Source organism: Gopherus flavomarginatus, chromosome 3 (genome assembly GCF_025201925.1).
Source record: "Gopherus flavomarginatus isolate rGopFla2 chromosome 3, rGopFla2.mat.asm, whole genome shotgun sequence".
Lineage (NCBI taxonomy): Eukaryota > Metazoa > Chordata > Testudines > Testudinidae > Gopherus > Gopherus flavomarginatus.
Window position 1 is genome coordinate 133,409,095 of NC_066619.1, and position 24,512 is coordinate 133,433,606.

Consider the following 24,512-nt stretch of genomic DNA (forward strand, 5'->3'; position numbering starts at 1 on the left):
ACTCTAGGGACACCCAGAGCATGGGGTTGCAGCCCTGCAAGCTTGGCTAATACCCATTGATGGACTTATCCTCCATGAACTTATTCTTTTTTGAACCCCGTTATAGTTTTGGCGTTCACAACATCCCATGGAATGAGTTCCACAAGGTGACTGTGTTGTATGAAGAAGTGTTTCCTTTTGTTTGTTATAAACCTGCTACCTATTAATTTCGTTGGGTGACTCCTGGTTCTTGTGTTATGTGAAGGAGTAAATAATACTTCCTTATTTACTTTCTCTCCACCGTTCATGGTATGTTAAAGGTCTATAAAATCTCCACTTAGCCATCTCTCTTCGATGCTGAAAAGTCTCTTCTTAATCTCTCCTTGTATGGAAGCTGTTTCATACCCTTAATCATTTTTATGCCCTTCTCTGTACTTTTCCCAATTATAATATACTGTATCTCTTTTGAGGTCGGACCACCAGAACTAAATTTCAGTAGGTTAAGGATTCCTTTATTAGGAATCCTGCACTACTCAGATATCAGGCATTCCAGGATCTGGAAGTAAAACTCCATGACGTCAGCAGTTTGGAAAATATCAGGAGAGGGAAATGATGGTATGCATTCATTAAAATGTTGATGTTACCAGATTACTGGTCCCTGAATATTTCAGCATCTGGAGGAGAGGTTGGGAGACTATTTTATCAGACTATCAACACCTGAGTTAATGTGCTTTAGTGTCTTGTTTCAGCAGGTATTCTTGATGCTTCAGGATCTGCCCTGCACTTTGGTGCTGGGTAACTCTTTTGTCTTGGCACACATCCATTGTCTTCAGGGGGCAGAAAGAATGCTGCTTATGGGTTCAAATTATGACAGGGAACTATATCTGTGAAGGGCAACTGTGTTGGTTATGGTATCTCCCTTTAGTAGACCATGTTGTGCAGGAATGTTAGATGCTTGCTTGCTTGCAGATGTCATCTTAGCCACTAAATAAATGTTTGAAGCCATCATAAGAGGTTCCTAATTGCTTTTTTACTGTCTGGATTAAACTATTATGTCTGGCTGCTGTGAGGTTTGAAGATGTATCTGACCTTTTTATGTTTGACCTGGCAAGAGGGCACATTAAGTTTAATTTTGTTTCCATTGAAGCTGCTCATAAATCCAGTCAACATGAAAGGAGGCATAAAGTTATTTAGCTAATTTATGACAAGAATTCAATGAGAAATTAATGAATGGCCTGTCTTACCTAGGCAATTTGGTGACATGATGCCATATGATATTCAGTGTAGTTAAGTGTGGGGTGGTGCGTGTTGAAAGTAATAATTTGAACTAATCTCAGTAATAAATTCTAAATGAACTCTAGCTACTCAGGAAAAAAGATCTTTGTCGTTGTGGATAGTTCAATGAAAACATCTGCTCCATGCTCAGCAGAAGTCAGAAAAACAGGTAATGTTAGGTTGTATTAAGAAGTGAGTATAGTGTATATATTGAAAATATTCTGATCCAATTATATAAATTACTGGTGTGTATTGTTCGATTCTGGTCACCTCGTTTTAAAAAGTATATATTTAGAACTGGTTGAAAATGCAAAACAGTGTTATATTTTGATGACACTTCAAATTTTAACTTTGGAAAATTTGGCCAGCTCTAGATACATCAGAAATAGAAAGGGTCTGGGGGGAAGAAGGGATAATGATTAGAGCAGTGGTTCTCAAACTTTTGTATTGGTGACCCCTTTCACACAGCAAACCTCTAAGTGTGACCTCCTCCCTTATAAATTTAAAAATACTTTTTAAATATATATTTAACACTATTATAAATGCTGGAGGTGAAGTGGGGTTTGGGGTGGAGCCTGACAGCTTGCAGCCCCCCGACGTAATAACCTCACAACTCCCTAAGGGGTCATGACGCCCAGTTTGAGAACCCCTGGATTAGAGGCATTGCAAGGTTTCTCAGAGTTTTAAAAAAGTATATACCATATACACTTGTTCATAAGCCGAATTTTTTTAGTAAAAAAGGGAAGGACTAGAGAAGGGGGTTGGCTTATGAACGGGTATAGAGGGAGAGGTGAGACACAGTCCCTCCCCACAACAGAGGGAGTAAGGAAAGGCAGCAGAGCCAGAAGGGAAGAGGCGGAGCCAGAGTGTCTCTGTTTCTGGCCACGCTGCTCGCCCCCAGCATCCGAAGCAGCTGCAGCTCTGGGGCTGGCAGGCTGCGGCGGCACTGCCCGGCCTGCCAGAGCAGCTCCAGCCAGGCTAGAGAGATCCTCCCCAGGCCCTACTCAGATAAGGCGGGAAGGGATGGTATGGGGAGAGTGTGCCAGGCCAGGGCCAGGCCTGGGGTCATGTGGAAGGTGATCACAGGGGTTACTCCCCTGAACCCCAGCTTCTCATCCCCCAAAGAAATTTCCCCACCAGTTGCTATCCCGGCCTATCAGGGTAAGCAGCTGGTGCGCCGGGACACTTTGTTTACTTAGGTTTACCTCTGTGCCTGCAGACGCTCGAGGTAAACAAACCCTCTTGGCCCACTAGCGGCTCATCCTGATGGCCTGGGAGCCAGAGTTTGCTGACCCCTGATTTTTAGGGTTGGCTTATGAATGAGTCATAAACATTTTCCATTTTTACTTATCCATCGCAGGGGGGAGTCGGCTTATAAACGAACTGGCTTATGATCGAGTTTATACGGGAGTTCATAGAGGAGATGAATGTGAGGACATCCGTTATAAAAGAATAAATGATGTATAAAAGAGTAGTCATTTTTATCCATTATAATACAATAAGGGGACGCACAAAAGGCTTTGAAAGATTTTAAAGTGATGATTAAACCCCTTTTATGCAACATCTAATTAACCTATGGAACTTGTAGATTGAAGAGACCTCTGAAACCAAGGATTAGCTATCTATATGAATAGTAACATCCACAGTAATATTAAATAGGATAAATATTTTTAAGGGATAACTTTTCTTTCACCTTTCCCTGAAACATCTGGTACTAGCCACTGAAAGATTAGAGGTGATCCATCTAGCCTGATAAAACTTGATGTACTAGGTCAGTCCAATGTTACTGTAAGTGCCTCAACTTTGTGTTTCATTTGCACAGTGAAGATACTACCTATTGTAAAGTGTTTTGGGGTCTTCTTATGAAAGGCATTGTTGAGTGCAGTATAGAGCTTTGTTGTTGCTAGTAGGTTTCATAGCAATATTTTGGCAATCAAGTTCTCATGCATAGGTGTTTTTCTTTTCGTGATCTTTCATTAACATGTTTGTCTTTTTCAGGGGATTGATGTGTAGAATTTTGCATCATCGGTCATAATATTACCTGATATTCAGTGCTTATCTTCAGTGTTGTGTAATCTTATCAAACATAACAAGTCTAAATTATTTGCATGTTACTGATATTTTAAAAAGTTTTAAAATTTGGAATGTTTGATACCTTCTTACTTGTCTTGTACAAATATGTCATTTACATGTTGCCTTTTTACTTTGTTTTATTTCAGGAGCAGTGGAAGTGTCACGCCAGAGTCCAATTGCATGTTGGTTTAGTGCTATGCTTTACTGCTTTGGTGGGTCTATTCTGTCTTCCTTGATGCTTGCAGAGCCTCCTGTAGGGTTCCTTGCAAACAGCACTAATATCTTCCTGGCGTCTTCAATCTGGTAAGCATGCACAAGAGTATAAAATAAGTACCTTTGTTTTTTGTATTAGTGAACTCGTACTGTGTGCACACTTATTAAGTGTAGTGCTTATGCAGCTGCTTGAGCTCCACTCACAGTAAGTGACAATGGGGCAGCTGTAGCAAAAAACCTCCCTCGATACAAAAGCCCTGGTGTGGACACAGTCAGAGAGTCTTCAGAGTTAACGCTGATTGGAATTAATGGAAGCAGCTTGACTCTTTTGAAGGAGCAAGATTATCTTTCATTCTCTGTCTTTGGAAGGCTATCTCATGTAGAGCCATTCATTTGACTTAAGGCATTTTCTGTTTATTATTGGCAAGTGGGTCAGTGGGTAAGTCAGTCTCTTCAAAGTTTTGTAAAGAAACTAGAGGGGTAAGTTTGTCCAAGGCAGAGTTTATCATTGTTACTTTTAAGAAGTAAGCTAATTCCTAGAAGGATGAAACATGGGGTCTGTCTAAGTTTAAATGATTTTGGGGTAGCTATTGGACATCCAGATTCTACCAAGAGGTAGGTGTTTTTCTGCTGCTAGAAAGGAGGGTTTGTTGGGACTGATTCCACTACCCCCCTCTCGTTCAGCTTGTGCTTCTTGGCAATGACCTCCTTTATTTACGGCCAGCTCCCAGCTTGACCTTCTGAAACTAACAGGAGACAGGAGTCATTTTGGGAACAAAGGTGAGGGAAAAATTTACATGGAAGTCAGCAGCAAGTTTAATGGGAAGGCAGGTAAGAAGAGGCAGTGAATTGGCTTGCTATGGGAAAGGGATAGGTTCCAGAGCTTGGGGTTGAAGGTTGAAGGAGATCTTGTTTTGTTCCCAAGCGTCTGTCTATGCTGCAAAAAAGTGTGTTCAACTCAGGTTAGCTTGCTCGAGTTAAAATAGCATTGAAGACATGGCAAATCAGCTTTTAATTTGCGTTAGCAGCTCAAATTAAAGCCTATAGGGCGGTCTGGGGTTGAATTTAAACTGCTAGCTCAAGTTAAAAGCAGAGTTGCTGTGTCTTACTGCTATTTTAACTCAAGTTCACTAAGGAGGGTTTGCTAACTAGAGCTAAGAATGTACCTTATCTGTGGTATACCCAAAGAGTGGCTGCTGGGACGAAGGCAGAGTTCCAGTAGAGAGGGGAGAGCAGAGGATGTACTCTTCTTTAGTATATCAGTTCAGAACCCGATTCTTCAGTTTTCCAGTAGTTAACCTATATTGTATATCTAAATTGCTGTGAGATGCACCATTATCAGATATGGGGTTTGAACAATTTTGTTGTTGAGGAATGCAGACTCTACTGGACCGCTTCAAGGATGCAAAAAATGGAAGCAGTTAAACTCAAATTAAGAGAGAGTATCCTTTACTTGTTTAGATTTTTGCAAAAACTAAATCTTTTCTTATAGCATCAATTTCTGTTCCTTATGGTTGACATTGCAGACAATCATCAGCAAAATACACTTAAATCTTCTGGGGGTCTAATGCAAGTTTCACTTAAACTTTGGAACAAGAAATGGATTGGAACCTTTCACAAATTATAAAATGGCACTAGTTGCTTTAAGAAAAGTTTGCTTTCTCTCTGCTTTTAAAAAAAAAAAAAAAAGAACTTGGAAAGCACAATATTTGTGTATGGAAATGATAAACCGCTACTAGACAGCAAAAATTTAAATCCTAATTCTGCTTTCTGGAGAACTTGAAAACCTGGGGAATATTTAGAGTCAGATTTAATTAACATGGTTTGGCTACTTCACCACCAAAGTGCCAGATGACCCTTGAAATCAATTTAATGGGGTTTGTGCTGGCTTCTGAGAAGTCTTTTTTTTTTTTTTGGTTTGTTTTTTGTTTACCCGTGGCTTTCTTTAACTACCATAAGATGTAGTGAAACTTTGTCCCATATACTTACTTGAATGAGGCTTTTTTTAAACAACTAACAAAATCATCCAAAGCACAGGACTTGGTGGTGACGGGAGACTTCAACTACCCAGACATCTGTTGGGAAAATAATACAGCAGAGCCCAGATTATCCGGCAAGTTCTTGGAATGTATTGGAGATAACTTTTTATTTCAGAAAGTGGAGAAAGCAACAAGGGGAGAGATGGTTCTAGATTTGATTTTGACAAATAGGAGGAACTGGTTGAGAATTTGAAAGTGGAAGGTAGCTTAGGTAAAAGTGCTTTTGAAATGGTAGACTTCATGATTCTAAGGAATTGTAGAAGGGGAAAACAGCACAATAAAAATAATGGATTTCAAGAAGGCAGACTTCTGCAAACTCAGGACGTTGGTAGTTAAGACTGCTTGGGAAGCAAGTCCAAGGGGGAAAACAGTTCAAGAGAGTTGGCCATTTTTCAGAGACACATTGTTAAGGGTACAAGAGCAAACTATCCCACTGCCTAAGAAAGATAGGAAGTATGGCAAGAGACCACCCTGGCTTAACCAGGAGTTCTTCAGTGATCTGAAACTCAAAAAAGAGTCCTACAGAAAGTGGAAACAAGGTCAAATTACAAAGTATGAATATAAACAAGTAACACAAGTATGTAGGGACAAAATTAGAAAGGCCAGGACACAACACAAGATTAAACTAGCTAGAGACATAAAGGATCACAAGAAAATATTGTACAACTACATTAAAAGCAAGAGGAAGACCAAGGATAGGGCAGGCCCATTACTCAATGAGAAGGGAAACAATAACAGAAAATGTGGAAATGGCAGACGTGCTAAATGACTTTTTTGTTTGCTTTCACCAAAAAGGTTGGTTAGTGATTTGGAAGTCTAACATAGTGAATGCCAGTGAAAATGAGGTAGGATCAGAGGCTAAAATAAGGAAAGAACAAGTTAAAAATTACTTAGACAAGCTAGATGTCTTCAAGTCACAAGAGCCTGATGAAATACATCCTAGAATACTCAAGGAGCTGACAGAAGAGAGATTTGAGCCATTAGCAATTATCTTCGAAAAATTATTGAAGGCAGGAGAGATTCCAGAGGACTGGAGAAGGGCAAGTACAGGAAATGAGGACAACCTGGGGAATTACAGTCACTCAGCTTAACTTCTGTACCTGGAAAGATAATGGAGCAAATAATTAAGCAGTCACTTTACAGACAGCGAGAAGATAATAAAGTGATAAGTAACAGTCAGCATGGATTTGTCAAGAAGAAATCAAGTTAGACCAACCTAATAGCTTTCTTTTTACAGAGTAACAAGCTTTGTGGATGAGGGGAAGTGGTATATGTGATAATATCTTGACTTTAGTAAGGCTTTTGATACTTTCTCACATGACTTTCTCATAAACAAACAAGGGGAGTACAATCCAGATGAAATTACTATAAGGTGCATGCATAACTATTTGGAAAACCATTCCCAGAGAGTAGTTATCAGTTGTTCATAGTCAAGCTGGAAGGGTATATCAAAAGCAGTTCCACAGAGACTAGTTCTGGGTCTGGTTCTATTCAATATCTTCTTCAATGATTTCGATAATGGCATAAAGAGAACACTTAAAGTTTTGCGGACGATACCAAGCTGGGAGGGGTTGCAAGTGCTTTGGAGGATAGGATTATAATTCAAAATGATCTCGATTAAACTGGAGAAGTGGTATGAAGGAAATAGGATGATATTCAATAAGGACAAAGTACTCCACTTAGGAAGGAACAATCAGTTGCATACATACAAAATGGGAAATGACTGCCTAGGAAGGAGTACTGCAGAAAGGGATCTGGGGGTCAAAGTGGGCCACAAGCTAAATATGAGTCAACAGTGAACACTGTAGCCAGAAAAAGCAAATGTCATTCTGGGATGTATTAGCAGGAGTGTTGTAAGCAAGAAACGAGAAGGAATTCTTCAGCTCTACTCTGCGCTGATTAGGCCTCAGCTAGAGTATTGTGTCCAGTTCTGGGTGCCACATTTCAGGAAAGATGTGGACAAATTTGAGAAAGTCCAGAGAAGAGCAACAAAAATGATTAAAGGTCTAGAAAACATGATCTGTGAGGTAAGATTGAAAAAACTGGGTTTGTTTAATCTGGAGAAGAGAAGATTGAGAGGTAACATACCTTTTCAAGTTCATAAAAGGTTGTTACAAGGAGGAGGGAGATAAATTGTTCTCCTTAATCTCTGAGGATAGAACAAGAAGCAATGGGCTTAAATTGAAGCAAGGGTCAGGGTAGTTAAGCACTGAAATAAATTGCCTAGGGAGGCTGTGGAATCTCCCTCCTTGGAGATTTTTAAGAGCAGGTTAAACAAACACCTCTCAGGGATGGTCTAGATAATACTTAGTGCTGCCAGGAGTGCAGGGAACTGGATTAGACCTCTTGAGGTCCCTTTGAGTCCTCCGATTCTATTTTATACTCTTGTTAAATTAAATGAGTTTTTTCATTGACGTACTCAGGTGGAAGAGATGAAAGCTACTTTCTGAATGTAGTCTAATAATAGTTGTTAGTTTAATTTCCTTTAAAATATATTTTCTGAACAAAACTTCAAACTCACAAATCCCTATTTAGAATTTACTTTTAGAAACCAGTTACAAGAAAGTTAACCATTTGATTTCTTTAAGGACACGGTCTCCTTGAAATCTAGTCAATTATAAAAGACTAAATAGTATCAGGTATTATGTGTCCCCTCAGTCCTCCTACTGGCTTTATAATTGTAGCCTGTTATAAAATCACATTTTTATTTAAAAAAAATTGTACTCTTGCTGAATGAGATGTGCAAAGGGACAGATTCCTGTTTGGTTGCATCCAGGGAAAACAGTAAAATGGTATGCAAACTGGGGAAAAAAAGAAATATATATTCTGGGTTCTTGAGTGTTACATGTAATGTAACTGGAATAGGTATACCATTTTCACAAGTGACTTTTTTAGACTTGAAATTAGACGAAGGTTTCAAACCATTAGAGGAGTGAAGTTCTGGAACAGCCTTCCAAGGAGAGTAGTGGGGGCAAAAGACATATCTGGCTTCAAGACTAAGCTTGATAAGTTTATGGAAGGGATGGTATAATTGGATAGCCTAATTTTGGCAATTAATTGATCTTTGATTATTAGCAGGTAAATATGTCCAATGGTCTGTGATGGGATGTTAGATGGGATGGGATCTGAGTTACTACAGAGAATTCTTTCTTGGGTGCTGGCTGATGAGTCTTGTCCATATGCTCAGGGATTAACTGGTCACCATATTTGTGGTCGGGAAGGAATTTTCCTCCAGGGCAGATTGGCAGAGGCCCTGGAGGTTTTTGGCCTTCCTCTGCAGCGTGGGGCACGGGTCATTTGCTGTTGGATTCTCTGCACCTTGAAGTCTTTAAACCACAATTTGAGGATTTCAATAACTCAGACATGGTTTAGGGGCTTGTTACAGGAGTGGGTGGGTGAGATTCTGTGCCCTGCATTGTGCAGGGGGTCAGACTAGATGATCATAATGGTCCCTTCTGACCTTAAAGTCTATGAATGTTAGGTTTCAGAGTAGCAGCCATGTTAGTCTGTATCCGCAGAAAGAACAGGAGTGCTTGTGACATCTTAGAGACTAACAAATTTATTTGAGCATAAGCTTTCATGGGCTACAGCCCACTTCATCAGATGCATAGAATGGAACATACACATATACAGAGAACATGAAAAGGTGGAAGTAGCTATACCTACTGTAAGAGGCTAATTAAGATGAGGTTGAGGTATTAGCAGCAGGAGGAAAAAAAAATTTGTAGTGATAATCAAGATGGCCCATTTTAGACAGTTAACAAGAAGTGTGAGGATACTTAACATGGGGAAATAGATTCAATATGTGTAATGACCCAGCTACTCTCTCTATTCAAACCCAAGTTAATGGTATGTAGTTTGCATATTAATTTAAGCTCAGCAGTTTCTTGTTGGAGTCTGTTTTGACAACGCCCCAAAAGATGTGAAAGAGCAAAGACGACAGTATGTAAACCAAATGTACTGTTAAATCAGAGTTAAGTGAAAATGGTGTGTATTGCTCATGACCCGGTACAAACATTATGAAACCTTTAGAACTATTAGTTATGTAAAAACCTGCTATTCTTGCTCACTACTAGAACTTTACATTGACTTATCATATGATTCCTATTTGGTCTTAGAGTAAATAAAGCAGAATTCATACCCTAATATATAAACGGGTAATATGACACTTTTTCTCTATCTGGTAATTCAGCATCAATAACATTTTAAAACATTATGTGGAATAGCAACATCTACTGGTAGCTGTTGTTAATTGCATAAAATAATAGTGTTTGGAGAGTAGTAGAAAATAACAAAAAATAGAGAACTGTGGATGATTCTGCCATTTTTCAACAGAATGCTGTGGATGGTCTAGTTTTTCAGTAAACTATTTTATTCTGTTTTTGATATTGAAAAAGAAAATACTAGGCTTCATAATTACAGTACCAACACAACAGTGAAAACTGGTAAAATCCATTTGAATTTCCCCACAATTTATGGGCTTTTTAATAACTTCTATTAATAAGTTAATTATTAAGTAGGATGAGTAGTACAAAAATATTAAGGCAAATTAATTCATTGGAGTAGGGAGGTGAAACTCCATTTACTGCAACACCTGCTTACACAAGAATTCATTTTGTCCTATGTAGATATTGTCAGTCTGCAGTAGCACTTATGTGAAGGAACCACTAGCATGGGAGAATGCTGTGAAAGTAAATGTTAGCAGTTCAATATTCAGCCACAAATACTTTGCATATGTAGTTGTTTGTAATTATTACACCAATCACATACAAATTGTGTAGTGAAACAAAATATTAAAATGTTCCCTTGAGCTGGATGGAGGCAACTATAAATTTTATAGAATGGATTAAAAATATCTATAACACTTGCAGTAGGTGGTGCTTGACTTATTAATGAACAAATAATTAAATATACACACACAAATGCATATCAAGTGTCACTGAATTATTAATTTGATTTAAAAAAGATAACCGTTTTGTGAAACTGAATACTAATCTGAACTAATCTTGTTTTTCAGTTGTTCACTAACCATTTAACATTCTTAACTTCAGTATTTAAGTTCAGTTGTGATTTTTATGTTGCATGACTGAGCATAGTGGCATGCAGAGTTGCAGCCTCTTGCAGAACGCTTCAGGGTAAAAAAGCCTTACTACTGGATCGAACTCTTACCCCCAATATGTGACTACGATTTACCAATGGGCAGAGTTTATATGCTCAATATCCAGAGGTTTAATTGTCTATCATAAATAGCAGTTGCACAATAGTTTGCATCCACACTACCATGCACTGATGCATGATCACTGTTTTTCTCATATATCATGAAACAATTAAGTTCAATAATTGCTTTCATATATAAGGCGGGGGGACAGATCACTAGTCAGTGCAAAAGAAAAAAGTGGATGTGCTCTTATTTGAACACTAATCATTCTGTAATGCAACTTGTGACATCTGTTGCACATAAGAAATGGGTTATTGTGCAGCTGAAAGTAGAAAGAGTCCTGTGGCACTTTATAGACTAACAGACGTATTGGAGCATGAGCTTTCGTGGGTGAATACCCACTTCGTCGGATGCAAGTGCAGATGAAGTCATACAAATTATTTTACTCACTCCTTTCACTTCTAATTTTTAAAGGTTTAGATTACACTAAGGTATCCTCAAGCCTATGTTGCTATTCACAGATATATTCTCATAGACTCATAGACTTTAAGGTCAGAAGGGACCATTATGATCATCTAGTCTGACCCTCTGCACAATGCAGGTCACAGAATCTCACTCACCCACTCCTGTAACAAACCCCTAAGCTATGCAGGAGCGGCGCCAGGGTTTTTGGCGCCCTAGGCGGGGGTCCTTCCGCGCTCCCGGTCATTGGCGGCAATTCTGCGGCGGGAGGGGGTCCTTCCGCGCTCCCAGTCTTCGGGACACTTCGGCAGTGGGTCCCGAAGCGAGTGAAGGACCCTCCGCAGAATTGCTGACGACGACCCCGAGCGCGGAAGGACCCCCCGCCGCCAAATTGCCACCCTCCCAAATCCTGGCGCCCTAGGCCAGAAGCTATGTTTGAGTTATTGAAGTCCTCAAATCTCAATGATTGCATACAGTCACAGTCATAATTATTGAATCCAGAATTTCAATTCTGTTGTTTGGGAAAGGGCATCTACCCTTGCACTGGAGGAAGGCATTCAAAACTATGGGGGACAGATCCAAATTTTTTGAATATGTGCTTCAATAGTTTCAACTTCCCCATCAGTGTTTCCTCCCTTTTATTCCTCTCCTTCTCCCCTCTTGGGATTTCAAGGGCATGGGTTTAATTCCTGCAAAGACCTGCTCCTCTGCCAGCCCGTACTGAACACAGCTTTCATGTGGCGTTTTGTCTTCAGAATAGTCACAGTCAATGGTACTAGAGAGTCACATAGGTCTCAATAAATAGGAAGACATGCTAGATCTCAGGCTTTGCAAGGAGGCTGCTTTCTCCTTTCAAGGCCTAGCCAAGAGACTCGCTTCCCAGAAGAACTGAGTAGGGACAAAATAGAGCTCCATACACCAACTGCTTCTTGTCCTATTGTGCTGGAGCAGCTGTGCTGATTTCCAAAGGGCTGGGGCTGGGCTAAGGGGCTGTAGTTCGCATCTAGCATGTGATTTTTCCCATCTTGGGTAGCAATGAAACTGTAAAGACTGATTTAAGTACAGTCCCCAACAGTAGTGCACTCAGTTTAAGACACTGGACCCATGACTGTGAATCAGACCCAGTTAAATAAAAAAAATGGCAGTATAATCTAAAAATGAAAAGGCTATGAAAGTAAAATATGTAAGGTTTTTGTTACATCTTGGTATTGTTATAAGAAGTAAATTGTTTGAACATATGAGTGTCCTTGAATTGTTAAACGATGAGACTACAAAGGACCATCCTGAAGTCCAGCCCGCTTGTGCTGGAAATGGCAAGTGGGGTAAAAGAGCCCATTTTGGATAAATTGGAGCTTGTGGCTGTAGAGTCCTTAAATTTGGAACACTGCATACCAGTGTTCTTCTTTAAAGAAAACTACAACAGTTTGCTTAGCCCCATATTCTGTTCAAAAAGCTGAAAGCCCTGCTCACTGTAAGAAGTGAAATGTATTTGAAAATAGCTTTAAATCACAACTGGCATTGACTTTAACAAGGGATGGCAATCTTGCTAAAGTTACATAATTTTGTGTCGCTGGCAGTATGAGAGCCCTGTGTCAGAATATAAGTGAATTCCCGTTCTGTTCTAATACTATTTTAACAATCCAGAGAAGCTCAAATGTTTACACAAAGTTTACTTTTTTAAACAATAAACCAGCATTCAAGCTGGATAGCAACTTGAGAGAGGAATCTTGGTGGTCTATAAGCTTAAAGAAATGTGTTCCATTCCAAGGATGGGTTCAGTTTGTTCTATTGTACTTTAAGGAAGCCTTTATAAACTATTTATGATGTGTTTGGGAATATATTGTGTGTAATAAACTTATATTTTAGGTGCTCAAATATCAGGTGATGGGTGCAGTATAAATACCTAGAAAGAGATTTAATTAGGTAAATTCTAAAAAGGGACTATTCTAATTTTTAATTTGGAGCTAAAACACTAAAGGATATATGGTGTATAGGGATAATATTAAAGAACTCTTAGTGATGCTCCAAAATTTAATTTTAAAAGATGCTTTAGGAGAGTAACTTTGTTGCCAAGAGATTTTAAGTAGAAATTTTCTTCTAAATTTCAGGTATCTTGTATTTTTTTGTCCACATGACATAATCTACCGATGCTTTTCCTTTCTGCCTCTTCGACTGATGATTGCAGGAATGAAAGAAGTGACTAGGACTTGGAAAATAACAGCTGGAGTTGCACATGCAAACAGCCACTACAAAAATGCCTGGCTTATCATGGTAGCTGTTGGTTGGGCCAGAGGTAATGTGTAAAATCTCGTGTTCTGTTGAATTGTGAAGTTTAAAGTGATATTTAAATTGTGAACCATGTGGTCTTAGTGATAAGGCCATGATCTACTATGTGGGAATGGCAGCCTTAAATTCAAACTGTTGTCCCTCATGGAGGGAAAGCCTGTGTGTCTGTGCAGCAATTTCTCTGGTCAGATGAGGAATGGCATTGACTGGCTTTGGAGGGAACCATGGAGGGCCCTTAGGAGGAAAGATGCCTGTCCTCATTTAAGGATCTTTAGGATTTGATGGTTGATGGCAAAAGGAATCAACGAGGCTATATATAACTTGATCATTATAATTATAAACTTTTCAATGAAACTATTCTTACAGAAGTTGCACTTCTATATAGCAGGACTGTTACTTTTCTAATTTTTTTGTCTGTCCCCATCCTTTAATCAGATTGAACACACTAGAGGCATTTTATCTCATCTAATCGAGTTGTCTCCTAAATTAAATAACTACCACATAGTTTATCTAGAAATGTATTGTACACTTCAGAGCAGCGATGTTTGCTTTACTCCTGTACTTTATATCCCACTCCAGTAGAGAGACCACTGGCTCAACTCTGGCTTCAGTTCTGCATTGCAGTTTATTTCCACTCTGCTTGGGAGCCCACAGACATGTTAACAAAAGTAATTCTAACTTGTGTTGGATTTGTTACAGTGTTTACTGAACAGATAGTGCCACATTCTTCTTATGCCTTATTTCCTCTACATGTGCACACACACATATACTTCTAGTAATCTTTGATTATTTTCCCTATTATGGAACTCTTCTAGATTTTGTACTGGGATGTGTGCACTCATGCTTGCTCTCTCCCCCATATTTGTATGCTAATATATAAATTGCCATCTGTGATCCTGGAAGAAAATGGATTCCCATAAGAATGGCCATAATGGGTCAGACTAGTGGTCCTTCTTCTGACAGTGGCCAATGCCAGATGCTTCAGAGGCAATGAACAGAACAGGGCAACTTAGTGACTGCTCCATCCCCTATTGTCCACTCCCAGCGTCTGGCAGCTAGAGGCTTAAAACACTCAGAGCATGGGGTTTCGTCCCTGACTATTTTGGCTAATATCCGTAGATGGACCTATCCTCCATGAACTTGCCTAATTCTTTTCTGAACCCAGTTACAGTTTTGGCCTTCACCATATCCCCTGGCAACAAGTTCCAAAGCTTGACTGTGCGTTGTGTGAAGTAGAACTTCCTTTTGTTTGTTTTAAACCTGCTGCCTATTAATTTCATTGGGTGACCCCTGGTTCTTGTGTTATGTGAAGGGGTAAATAACATTGCCTTATTCACTTCCTCTACACCAGTCACAATTTTATAGACCTCTATCATATTCCTTCCTTAGTCGTCTCTTTTACATACTGAAAAGTCCCAGTCTTATTAATCTCTCCTCATATGGAAGTTATTCCATACCCTTAATAATTTTTGTTGCCCTTCTCTGTACCTATTCCAAATCTGATATATCTTTTTTGAGGTAGGGTGGCCAGAACTGCACACAGTATTCAAGGTTTAGCATACCATGGATTTATATAGTACCATTATGATATTTTTCTGTCTTATCTATCCCTTTCCTAATGGTTCCTAACATTCCATCAGCTTTTCTGAGTGCCGCTGCACATTGAGCAGATGTTTTCAAAGAACTATCTACAAAGACTCCAGGATCTCTTCCTTAGTGCTAACAGCTAATTTAGACCCTATCATTTTGTATGTATAGTTGGGATTATGTTTTCCAACATGCATTACTTTGCATTTATCAACACTGAATTTCATCTGCCATTTTGTTGCCCAGTAACCCAGTTTTGTGATAACCTTTTGTAACTATTTGCGGTCTGTTTTGGACTTACAAAATTACTCAGCTTTTCCACCCCCGTTTACCCCTTTTTTCCAGATAACTTGTGAATACGTTGAATAGCACTGGGCCCAGTACAGACCCTTGGGGGATCCCACTATTTATCTCTCTCTCTATTCTGAAAACTAACCATTTATTCCTTTCCTTTGTTCCCTGTCTTTTAACCAGTTACTGATACCTGACAGGACCTTCCCTCTTATCCCATGACTGCTTACTTTGCTTAAGAGCCTTTGGTGAGGGGCCTTGTCAAAGACTTTCTGAAAGTCCAGTGACCCCTTCAAAAATTCTAATAGAGTAGTGAGGCATGATTTCCCTTTAATAAAGCCATGTTGACCCTTCCCTAACAAATTGTGTTCATCTATATGTCTGGTAATAGTTTCAACCAGTTTGCTTGGTACTGAAGTTAGGCTTACCCACCTGTAATTGCCAGGATTACCTCTGGAGCCTTTTTAAAAATTGGCATCACATTAGCTATCCTCCAGCCATCTGGTACAGGAGCTGTTTTAAGTGATAGATTATGTACCACAGTTAGTAGCTCTGCAATTTCATATTTGAGTTCCTTCAGAACTATTGAGTAAATACCGTCTGGTCCTGGTGACTTATTAGTGTTTAATTTTTCAGTTTTGGTCCAAAACCACCTCTATAGATACCTCAGTCTGGGACAGTTCCTCAGATCAGTCACCTACAAAAAAGAGCTCGAGTGTGGGAATCTCCCACACATCCTCTGCAGTGAAGACTGATGCAAAGAATTAATGTAGCTTCTCTGTATTGGTCTTGTCTTCCTTTAGCTCCTCGTTCATTCAGTGGCTTCAGTGATTGATTGTTTGGCAGATTTCTTGCTTCTGATGTTCTTACAAAAACTTACAGCAAAAAATATTTGATCTTTTGCTAGTAGCTCTTCAAAATGTTTTTCGGCCTGCCTAATTATACTTCCACACTTGATTTGCCAGACTTTATGCTCATTTCTATTTTCCTCAGTAGGATTTGACTTCCAATTTTTAAAGGATGTCTTTTTGCTTCTAATCTCTTTTACTCTGTTTAGCCATAATGGCACTTTTTGGGTCACCTTACTATATTTTTTTTAATTAGGGATTTCCATGCAGCTTAGGCCAGTTCTTGATATAGTGCCCCAAACAGTCCACTGCTGAGTTCCGTGCCATGTCTTGTGGGAGCGTTAGCTTGGTTCCTCCCACTTTTTTCAGAGCAGCTACTGCAAAAGGGTTTTTACGGAATTATTTTGCAATTTTAACAACATTAGTCTTTATTTCTGAAACACTGAAGTCTTTGGCTAGGAGATGCATCAAATGAGCACTGCAACCATATGTTAGCTTGAGACTCTCTTCTAAATAATTTCTTCTCATCTTGGATATGCTTGCTGCCTGCAGCAGTTAGCTGGCTTGCGGTGTTCAGGAGGGAAGGGAGAGGAGCGAGGACTTGGCACACAGGTTCCAGCTCCCTCCCCTGCCTCCTGAACACCGCAAACCAGCTGATTGCCACAGGCAGGGGAGGGAGTGGGGAGGCGCGAGGATGCAGTGTGCAGAGTAAAGGGAGAGGGGGAGAAGAAGAGGTAGGATAAGGGTGGTGGCTTGGGGAAAGGAGTGGCGTGGGCAGGCCGAGGGTTGAGCCCCCCGCCCTGTGCTTGCAGAGTAGGGGAAGCTACTGCTACTGCTGCGCAACATGCTTCTCCTAGCCTACAGCACCTTCAGCCTCCTTGTCTGCCTCCTTGTCTGCAGTGCCAGTGGGCTGGGCCTCTGTGGGGTAAGGTGGAGGCACCTCCCAACTAGAGTACTGTACTGTATGGCAAAAAAAAAATTCCCTGGAACCTAACCCCCTATTTACATTCATTCTTATGGGGAAATTGGATTCACTTAACATCGTTTTACTTAGCTGCATTTTTCAGGAACATAACTCCAATGTTAAGTGAGGAGTTACTGTATGCTGCTCAAACAGTTTCACTTTTGTTTCTACTGCCTGTCCCTCCCTTCTCACATTGATCTCCAGACTTCTCCTTGTCCAAATCTATTCTGCCCCCAACAATCTTCTAGTCATTGAACTTTTTGAAACTTTTCACTTTTAGAGAGAGGCAAGGGATTGACTCTGTGTACACAAATTTGCAGAGGGACAATAGGGTTGAGGTCTGTTATTTCTCACCTATATTTATTTAAAAACATTTTTGCTGTTAACAAGCATGTTATCTCTGACGACACAAATCCACAGTTTGAAAACTGCAAAACTAAGCATCTCTGATGGTATCTTCTAGACTGAGCAAAGAGTCCCATTGGGTAGATAGAAAGATTAACCTAAATATTCTATACAGACGCCCTGGGAACCCCATAAAATTGGATCCCTAATCCATGAATTATTGGAACTCATTTACAAAACTTTTCTTAAACATTACATGAATACACTGTCTCATTCTATAGAATTAGAATTTATAATCCCTATTGCATGATGAGATATCTTTGAGCTATAATATATCTTAATTAAAACTATCTTTTAGATAGGTTTTTCCTCAAAAACCATTTTATCAAAAAAAATCAGATTTTTTAATATGTTTTTAAATCGTTTTTTATCCACCTTGTCTGCACTACACAGCTTTTAGTGACATGGCTGTGTTGCTACAGTTGTGCTGCTAAAAGTCGGGCTGTGTAGCTGCTGTTTGGCTCTCCTGCCAAAAACGCACTGTTCACACTGGCACTTGTCGCAGCAAAACATTTTGTCTTTCGGGCGAGGAGCGGGTGTTTAACGCCTCTGAAAGACAAAAGTTTTGTCGTTCAATTGCCAGTGTAGACCTGGCCTTAGTCACTAAGAGATCATACCACTGAGACATGTTATAATTTATTGGATTTTCAGGAGCTGGTGGTGGCTTAATCTCTAACTTTGAGCAGTTGGTGAGAGGTGTTTGGAAACCTGAAAGCAATGAACTTCTGAAGATGTCCTAGTAAGTTTATGTAAACCATAGTACAACTGGAATAATTTTGTTCTCTTTGGCTCTCGCATTCAAAGACCTACATGAGTAATTTTCTTGATGCAGCGTTAAAAACAGGTGCTAGTAGACTGCTTATAAATTCAAAGTAAGTGGGACCAAATCTTTACTATGTGTTGGCTGGCCTGACCTACGTGCAATGAGTTGTTAGTCTCAAATGATTTCCTCATGAATAATTATCTCCACTACAAAATCGCCACAGAATTGGAACTAAGTGGTAAACATGTTAGCTACTTGTGTAGAGAGGACAATCATTTGAATGGGCAAGAAAAATTAACCTTCTCTTCCAGACCTGTGGTTCATCCAAGTCAGAAATGAAGCACATTGTGGCAGGGTTATGTGAGTGCTGGTACATATTCTGAAGGTAGTTAGATGACTTTAGGTCTGTCAGTCTAGTAGATATATTCCACCAACACTAAATACTTTATTTAAAAAAAAACAAAAAACAAAAAAACCGGTTGCACTCTTCTGAATACACTTTCAACCGATCTGTTAAATGTATAGCATTAAAACACATCAACACATGCCTCAGGTGCATTGCAAGATAGAAGATGCTACTTGAGTTTCAGCTTTCAGTTCTTTGTCTCGCAAAAGCTAAATTGGGAGTGTTACATAGCACCCAGTTTAGCTTCTGCAAAAGAAAGAATTGGAACTGGCTGGCAGGCCACAAACTACTGTTGTAAAGCGAGACAAGCTCATAGGGGATTTAAAAGGCCCACTTTGCCCTCCCATGTGACTTCCCAGCTGGTTTCTGTGGAAATGATTATTTAAGAAACAGGATTATGACTTTTGATGTGATAAACATTTAGAGATGCTGTTTTCATGTAACTGTCCTGGGTAGTAAAGAATGACAGAAGAGAAATACAAAAATTATGAGCAGAACTATTTCCAAAAGGAAGGATTGTGAGGCTTATGGTGTCAGCTGCACCTAAATACTTCAAACTTAGTGAAACAAGTAATTATGCTAGTTTAAAACACTGCAGTCATGTTCTTTTTTTAAAAATGTGCTAGCTGAAGGAAGAATGAGTTTTAAATGTTAAAAAATGTTGTATTGCATCATCTTATGAAGGATAAAAGCTGAGATTGCAATATGCCAGAACAGAGAGGTGTTGGACACAGATCACTGTCCTCACATCCTGAAATTATTTTGGTTAAAAATTTGCTTGACAATTTTTTTTCAAATGTTCTCCTTTGGTTGTAATGCTAAATACATTAATCTAATTAAAGGTGTGATAAGAAATGAAACTTGACAAATCCCAAATAACAAGAATATAAGTATACAAGTAGAGTTATACTACTGGCTTCCTGATCAGGGGAAAGATACTGAGTGCTCAAAGTTGAGGGTGAACAGAGGGAACTAAGTCTAATAAACAGTAATCATGGATAATTCCAGTCTCCTATAAAGTGGTCAAATGTCGCAGCGGTATAAGATTTAGACAGGCAGTTTCTTGACACCTTAAATGTTTGGTTCTTAGAACAGCTTGCTCTGAGCACACAAGGAGGAGAGCTTATTCTTAACTCAGTCCCATGTAAGAGTTGACTGAAGTAATAAGTTAAGTTGAACCACTAAGTAATGGTAACTACAGTAAAATTAAGCTGAAAATCCTCAGGGGAAAGAAAGTACCTCAAAATGATTAGCGCCGTGGCAAAAACTTCCATAAGAAGACTGAGTGCAAATATTGGCACAGTTTAGTTTAGAGGTGACTAATAAAGGGATATATCAGATATATAAATTAAATAATGGTATGGAGAAGGCAAATTGGGTGGAGTTCTTTAAATTCAGGAACGAAGATCTAAGAAATGGAAAGCTTGCAAACTAAAAACTAGGAGAAGCATTTTTTTAACAAAACATGTAATTAGCCTATGAAACATGTTGCCATATTGTTACCAGAAGCTTTTTATCATTTACTTTCAGCCAAGCAAATATTATAGTTATATTTGTATGCTATTACTTTCCAGATCATAATTTCTATCAGCATAGGAGTGGGAGGAGAGAAAATTCACACACTTGTCTTTACTTTGTTTGGTTTCCAGCCCCGTGAAAGTGACTCTGGTAGGTGCAGTACTCTTCACATTGCAGCATGCCCAGAACCTGCCGATAGCAAGACACAACCTAATGTTCTTTTATACCACCTTTCTAGTGGTCACAAAGGTAAGAATTTGGAAATGTATAATTATTTAAACATATGCAATACAGCAGTATTTCTCACTGTACTTTCTAAAGCAAGATAAATGTTGTTGAATATTTGTCTTTATATTCCCCACCAGAATACTAATTTCAGTTTTCTCTTTCTGGAGAGGTCTGGTCAAACTCAATTGGTGAAAATGGCATAGCTCAATAGAAGTCAGTGGAGCTACCCTAATACTTGTGGAAGATCTGACCCCCATGAGCCTTAAGTAACTCTTCCATATGTGAAGCGGACCGACAGGAAACTGCATCGTGACCTTTGCTAGTTGTATTAAAAAAATATTTCAGAAGTTAGGCACAGGGAGTTGATATTTCAAGTTACTAAATTATTTGAGAGAGAAATATAATTAAGACACAGCAGGTTGCCTTGCCAGCCTGTTAATACATGTGGAGCAAAACGGAACTGCAGCCAAAGGCCACGTGTTTCTAGTCACCAGATACATTTATAAGTTAATAGAACATGCTCTGTTTGTCTTCATGCTGGTTTTTTTTAAACAGTTTGTGGTTTTGGACACGTCTTTCAACTACATAGAAAATAATGGTGAAGGAGAAGAGAAAAATAATGTGAAAAGTGTTTACGATCACTTTTGTTTATAAAAAGTGTGGATATGTATATCCGCACACATGCGTGTGTACAACATGTGAGATATATGCACATTATTGTTCTTCCCTTTAATCTTCTTATGGTTGAACTCTAATTCATCCCATTCTGCATTTATCTCCTTCTGGAAAGTTGGGCTATATTCAGGACTGTTAATCCTAAAAAAGGCAAAGTTGGAATCTCAGTATCATCTGAGCTGTAACAATCTTGAAGGTGGCCCCTCTGTTCTTGAGAAGATGTTAAAAAATGGGTGAACTATGGAGGAGGGTTTAAAAAGAACTGCCTGCCTCCCCCAGGGCATCCCTAGAAACATTGTTTCTAAAATCTGACTGAGATATTGGGTCTCCTGGCTGCTACAGTAATGCAAGGAATCCTTATCTTTAATACTCCAGACTTATCTTTTGTTAAAACATCTAAACATCAGAGATTCTCGGGATACCACGGGTGTGGTGTTAGGAGATAGTTAGCCTCAGACTCCCTGTATTGCTAAAACCTGTAGTACAGTGACACACAACTTTGTGGCAACAGTTCTGCATTGGTGACTTGTTAGGAGCTTGAAGTCAGCTAGTAACTGTAATGTACTGCTAAACTGACACCGTTCATGCAAGTCTGCCACAGACTTATGAAATAGTGTCTTGCTTTCCAGACACTTCTGAAACCTCTCTCAGAATCAGAGTATTACTCTAGTCTTTAGTGTTGGGTTATAAATACCATATTGGGTCTGTTAAGCAGGTCCTTTTACCCTAGTCCTGGAGGAAGTTCTCCCAATAAGTTTGTTTTAACGTGGGGGTGTTTTTTAGGATACGTCTACCTAAATCAGTGACGTTCAACCTTTACAGCTGGGGGGCAATGGAAGGTCAAGGGGCCACAAACAACACTCTAGGGCAGATTCATTCTTTCCTTCCGATCCGCTCAACTAGTGCAAAGGGAGTGGAATTCAGCCACAGGCCCCCTCTGGGGATTTACCCCAGTGCCTGGAGTCTTCAGTGGTGTAGAACCAGCATAACCTCATTCCCCATAGCCTCTGGCACAGTGACAGTGTTGGGAGCAGGAAGGGGAGGAATGGCTGAACCTTAGGATGAAAACTACAACCAGGAACTAATATTCATGCTGGAACAAATATTTATGAAGAATCTGTATTAGCATTTAAAAATCATAATAGTTAAGACATTCGTTAGTTGCCAATTAGCGCACAACATGACTAAGAATTCAAGTCTAGACAAGGCTCTAGAGTATTTGTTTTATACATGTCACTTTTTTAAAGATACTTTATTTCAGTGGTCAAGATACATTTGATAAATCTACAGAGAGCTTCTGTTTCATCTTTCTTAAGCTTAGTTTTATTTTGTGTGTGTACACTTAGACTGAAATACAACAAATAAACCTAAGTTGAAATAAAATCATAGGACTGGAAGGGACCTCAAGAGATCATCTAGTCTGGTCCTCTGCACTCATGACAGGGCTAAGTATTATCTAGATTAAGGGTGCACAAATTTTTTTTGCCTGGGCCACATCTGGGTGCAGAAATTGCATGCAGGGCCATGAATATAGGGGTGGGGCAGGAGGTTGGGGTGTGGGAGGGAGTGTGATGTACAGGAAGGGGCTCAGGGCAAGGGGTTGGGGCAGAGGAGGGGTGTGGAGTGTGGGAGGGGGCTTAGGGCAAGGGGTTGGGGTGCAGAAGGAGTATGGGGTGCAGCAGGGGGCTCAGCGGGGGTTGGAGTATAGGAGGAGTATGGCAGGGGTTTGGGATGTAGGAGAGGTGCAGGGTGTGGCAAGGGGCTCAGTACAGTGGGTTGGGGTGCAGGGTGCAGCGGGGAGCTCAGGGGAGGGGGTTGGGAGTGCAGGAGGAGTGCAGGATGCAGCAGAGGGCTCATAACGGGGTTAGGGTGCAGGAGGGGGCTCCAACCTAAACTGCCCTTGCTGCAATTTAAACCCCTTGCTTCTTGTCCTATCCTCAAAGGTTAAGGAGAACAATTTATCTCCCTCCTCCTTGTAACAACATTTGATGTACTTGAAAACTTTTATGTTCCCTCTCTGTCTTCTCTTCTGTAGACTAAACAAACCCAGTTTTTTAATCTTCCCTCGTAGGTCATGTTTTCTAGATCTGTAATAACTTGTGTTGTTCTTCTCTGGACTTTCTCCAATTTGTCCACATCTTTCCTGAGATAAGGTGCCCAGAACTGGACACAATACTCCAGTTGAGGCCTAATCAGCACAGAGTAAAGCAGAAGAATAACTTCTCGTGTCTTGCTTACAACAGTCCTGCTTATACACCTCAGAATGTTAGCTTTTTTTGCAACAGTGTTACACTTTAGGATTGTTAACTGCATTTCAACTGAAAGTAGAAGTAATTTTGGACAAAGATTTGCACCAGAGGCTAGAAATGCCCTATATTTATAACGTGAAATACAACACTGTCTTCAAATTAGGGATATATGGAATTCAGAGTGCTGAAAGCTTAGAGATGGTCTACATAAACTTGCACCAAAATAACTACATAAGTTTCATTTGTATCTTTTGTTGTTTCAGTGCAGGTCTGTGTGATTTAGCAGATGAGAGTTTAATGTAAAATTGAAATAGGAGCTTCTGTTAGAGGAGTGGCCACACACAGACTTGTACTGAAATAACAAAAGTGTGAATTAAAACTGGTTTAGGTATTTCAGTGCGTACTTTTATGTGCACACCAGCCCATATATGCTGATTCTTCTTCTTTTTAATTTGGAGAGCTAAGGCTTTCTAACTTACATTTGACCACTTTCTTTACAGGTAACCATGATGTTGACACAATCTGCAGTTCCTCCATTTGCTCCTTTCGAGTCTGTGCTGGGCTGTATGCTCTTTGGTTGGCAACAAACTCCATCCAAAGTAAAGGGTGAGGCCAGAGTATCTTCCAATGGGACCTCTTCAGTCTGTAATCATTCTGCTGGAGAGGCTAGTGAAAGTATTAAGAAAAGACAGGCAAAGAAAACAGAATAAGTGGCCAAAAAAATTATCTTGTTACAAGTGGCCATAACACTTTAAAACATTTCTATTTCAAATGATGGGAAAAAAGAAATACATGTGACAGACTGGCAGCAGTGATCAGCTTTGTGTACTACTGTAATGTAGTTAGCCTTTAAAGTATATTTTGTAAATTGTAATTCAAATTCTGGGAATGTGTGTATCATGGTAGACGTTTCTAACTTAAATGGTACTAAAAAGAGATTTTTATAGTGATGATGATTTTATTAAATGAGAGAGTTATTGTGATTTTGTTTTTATATTTATAAAAAACTAACTTTTAAATGTAGTTTACCCTGAAGTTAGTAACAAAATGAGGCAATCAGATCTGACTGTTTTTTCTGTTTTGATTCTTGTTT

General features: G+C 39.5%; 1 protein-coding gene across 4 annotated transcripts in view; it reads left to right on the forward strand.

The window, feature by feature from the left end:
• The window catches only part of TMEM38B (transmembrane protein 38B), a 68,464-nt gene that overhangs the window by 24,730 nt on the left and 19,222 nt on the right, over positions 1–24,512 (forward strand). For 3 of the 4 annotated variants that reach the window (XM_050948339.1, XM_050948337.1, XM_050948338.1), the window contains exons 2-6: positions 3,474–3,630; positions 13,308–13,492; positions 18,232–18,319; positions 20,399–20,516; positions 23,920–24,025. In XM_050948339.1, the coding sequence (XP_050804296.1) occupies positions 3,474–3,630; positions 13,308–13,492; positions 18,232–18,319; positions 20,399–20,516; positions 23,920–24,025 (654 nt within the window). Of the gene's footprint in view, positions 1–3,473; positions 3,631–13,307; positions 13,493–18,231; positions 18,320–20,398; positions 20,517–23,919; position 24,512 lie in introns of those variants that run through there. The other variant, XM_050948336.1, reaches the window with a different exon arrangement.